The sequence below is a fragment of the Sinocyclocheilus rhinocerous genome, unplaced genomic scaffold (genome assembly GCF_001515625.1).
Source record: "Sinocyclocheilus rhinocerous isolate Xijiao unplaced genomic scaffold, SAMN03320098_v1.1 scaffold50, whole genome shotgun sequence".
NCBI lineage: Eukaryota > Metazoa > Chordata > Actinopteri > Cypriniformes > Cyprinidae > Sinocyclocheilus > Sinocyclocheilus rhinocerous.
The window spans coordinates 1,826,295-1,828,929 of NW_015641057.1; the positions used below are offsets into that span (position 1 = coordinate 1,826,295).

Genomic DNA, 2,635 nt, shown 5'->3' on the forward strand with positions numbered 1-2,635 from the left:
CGAGAGCTATAAGAGAGCGGACGTCTCCTTATGCTTTCTCTCGCCGTACTTTGATGTCATACACCGATCTGATCTTCAAGTCAAACACATCTCTTTACTCTCGCGTGTCACGTGACCGAGTGTAATCACAGCCTCTGCGATTGAAAAATCGCATTTTTTCATACCGCGATATTATCGCAAATGCAATTAATCGTTCAACCCTAATTTTAAGTGTTTGTATGTAAAATATGTGTTAATATTAAAGAATATTAATTAATCATGTACGTAATGAAGGTGGTGGGTGTGCATTCTTTCTCAGTACTTGATTTTTATTTTATTTATTTATTTAATATCTACTTATACCATGTTTACCACACAGGATTATTATCATTAATGAAAACTACATACACTTTTTCCTTACCTAATAAAATAAACAAAAATGTATATTTATTTCAGCTTATTTTAATTCAGCTAGTTGCCAAGGCATTTCGTTTAAGTTGAAGTACTAAAATAACTAAAACTAAAACTTAATAAAAACTATGTAGACATATTTTTAAAAGACTATTTATTATAGTTAACTAAATCTAAAACCATAAAAACCCATTAACTGTAAAATTGTTAAACAGTAACTAAAATAAAGTCATGCCATGCAAATGCTCTTGATCAATCATCATAAACAGTTCAGAAACATTTGGGTCATTTATCCTTTGCTTGTATCTGATTGGTGGTTTTCTTGTTTTTGTTCCCAGGGAGAAATATTTATTTAAGAACCGAACAAACGAGGTTCCGCCCAATTCATACTACCATTCACTCTATCCCAAAATTATACAAGACATTGAGGTGAGCGTCCATCCATTCCATAAATCTGTCCGTCCAGTTACAACCTCATTCATCTGATTGCCTTTTCATCCATCCATCCACCCACCCTTTCACTCATTCAGGCTCCTGTTTCTTCATTCTGTTTGTTTAGACTATTGAAGCGAACTGGCGTTGTGGACGTCACAATCTCCAGCGGATTCAGTGCCGTTCAGAGAACAGTAAAGGTGTTTACTGCCTTCAGTACGACGACGACAAGATCATCAGCGGCCTGCGAGACAACTCCATCAAAGTACCTATCTGTCTGTCATTCTGTCTGTCTGTCGTTCTGTGTGTTGTGGTGATTGTCACACTCTCTCTGTGTCTTTCAGATCTGGGACAAACAGTCTCTGGAGTGTCTGAAGGTCCTGACGGGTCACACTGGTTCGGTTCTGTGTCTGCAGTACGATGACAGAGTCATAGTGACGGGCTCCTCTGATTCTACTGTCAGGTACGTACAAATATTACAGCGGCATAATTGCTGACAGATTTTACGCTACTGTTCGAACGTTTGGGGTCAGTTAGGTTTTTAATTAATACTTTTATTCATCAAGGATGCATTAAATTGATCAAAATTGACAGTAAATACATTTGTGACAGTAAATACATTTATATTTACATTTAATCATTTAGCAGACGCTTTTATCCAAAGCGACTTACAAATAAGGACAATAGAAGCAATCAAACTAACAAAAGAGCAACAATATATAAGTGCTGTGACAAGTCTGTTAGTCTAACGCTGTACACGTAGAAAGGTTTTTTTTAATAATAATTTTAAAAAAGACATTTATATTGTTACAAAAGATTTCCGATTTGAATACATGCTGTTCTTTTGAACTTTCAATGCATCAAAGAATCCTGAAAAAATAATATGTAGCATGGCATTTTTACAAAAATATTAACATTGATAATAATCAGAAATGTTTCTTGAGCAGCAAATTAGACTATTAGAATGATTTCTAAAGGTTATTATAGTTAAACTAATACCATAAAAAAAAAAGTTAACTAAAATAAAATATATAAAAAACATTTCCTATTTTTATTTTGTTTGTGATGTACTAAAATAACTATAACTAAAACAAAAACTGAAATAAAAATTTATACATTGATATACTATTATAATTTTTGTTTAATTCATTGTTTTTTATATGTCTATAGAGTTTTTATTAAGTTTTAGTTATTTGCTACTTCAAAAATGTACTTTTAAAGTATTTTAGCACTTCTAAAACTGTAAACAATAAAAGCATTTTTATTTCAAGTAAGGAAATAAATGTTAACTGAAATCAAATAAAATATATATATTAAAAACTTAAACATGTATCATTTTTATTTCATTTAACTTGATGTTCTAAAATAACTAAGGCTAAGAAATGTAATAATAATTTATTATAAACTAGACAGTAAACAGAGCATAGATAATTTCTTTAATCAGTACACATTTTTCTCATTTTCACATTCATCTCTATAAAATTATTTCTAAAAATTGTTATCCAGTAACCCTGAACAGCTATAAAAGTCCTTTGTCTAAAAGTATGGGAATCCTTAAGCAGGAAATTAAAAATATGATGTGCTGTAAATCTATATTAGGTAATTAGTTTTAAATGTTTCACACACATACTGCCTCCAGCTGAAGAATCTCCATGGAAACAATGACATAATTTCCCTAGAAGCATTTAAAGCTCTGTCACCTTTTCCAGCGTGAGTATGTGTGTGTTTCTCTCACCTGTGAGAGTTTGAAGGAATGAGCTGTACAGCTGCATAAATCAGGTTAACGTCACTCCGAGTGGAAGCGCAAACGGCC

General features: G+C 32.1%; 1 protein-coding gene across 3 annotated transcripts in view; it reads left to right on the forward strand.

The window, feature by feature from the left end:
* Positions 1–2,635, forward strand: part of LOC107754486 (F-box/WD repeat-containing protein 11) — a 33,666-nt gene that overhangs the window by 10,041 nt on the left and 20,990 nt on the right. For all 3 annotated transcript variants that reach the window (XM_016570949.1, XM_016570950.1, XM_016570952.1), the window contains 3 exons: positions 729–819; positions 950–1,087; positions 1,167–1,285. In XM_016570949.1, the coding sequence (XP_016426435.1) occupies positions 729–819; positions 950–1,087; positions 1,167–1,285 (348 nt within the window). The remainder of the gene's footprint in view (positions 1–728; positions 820–949; positions 1,088–1,166; positions 1,286–2,635) is intronic.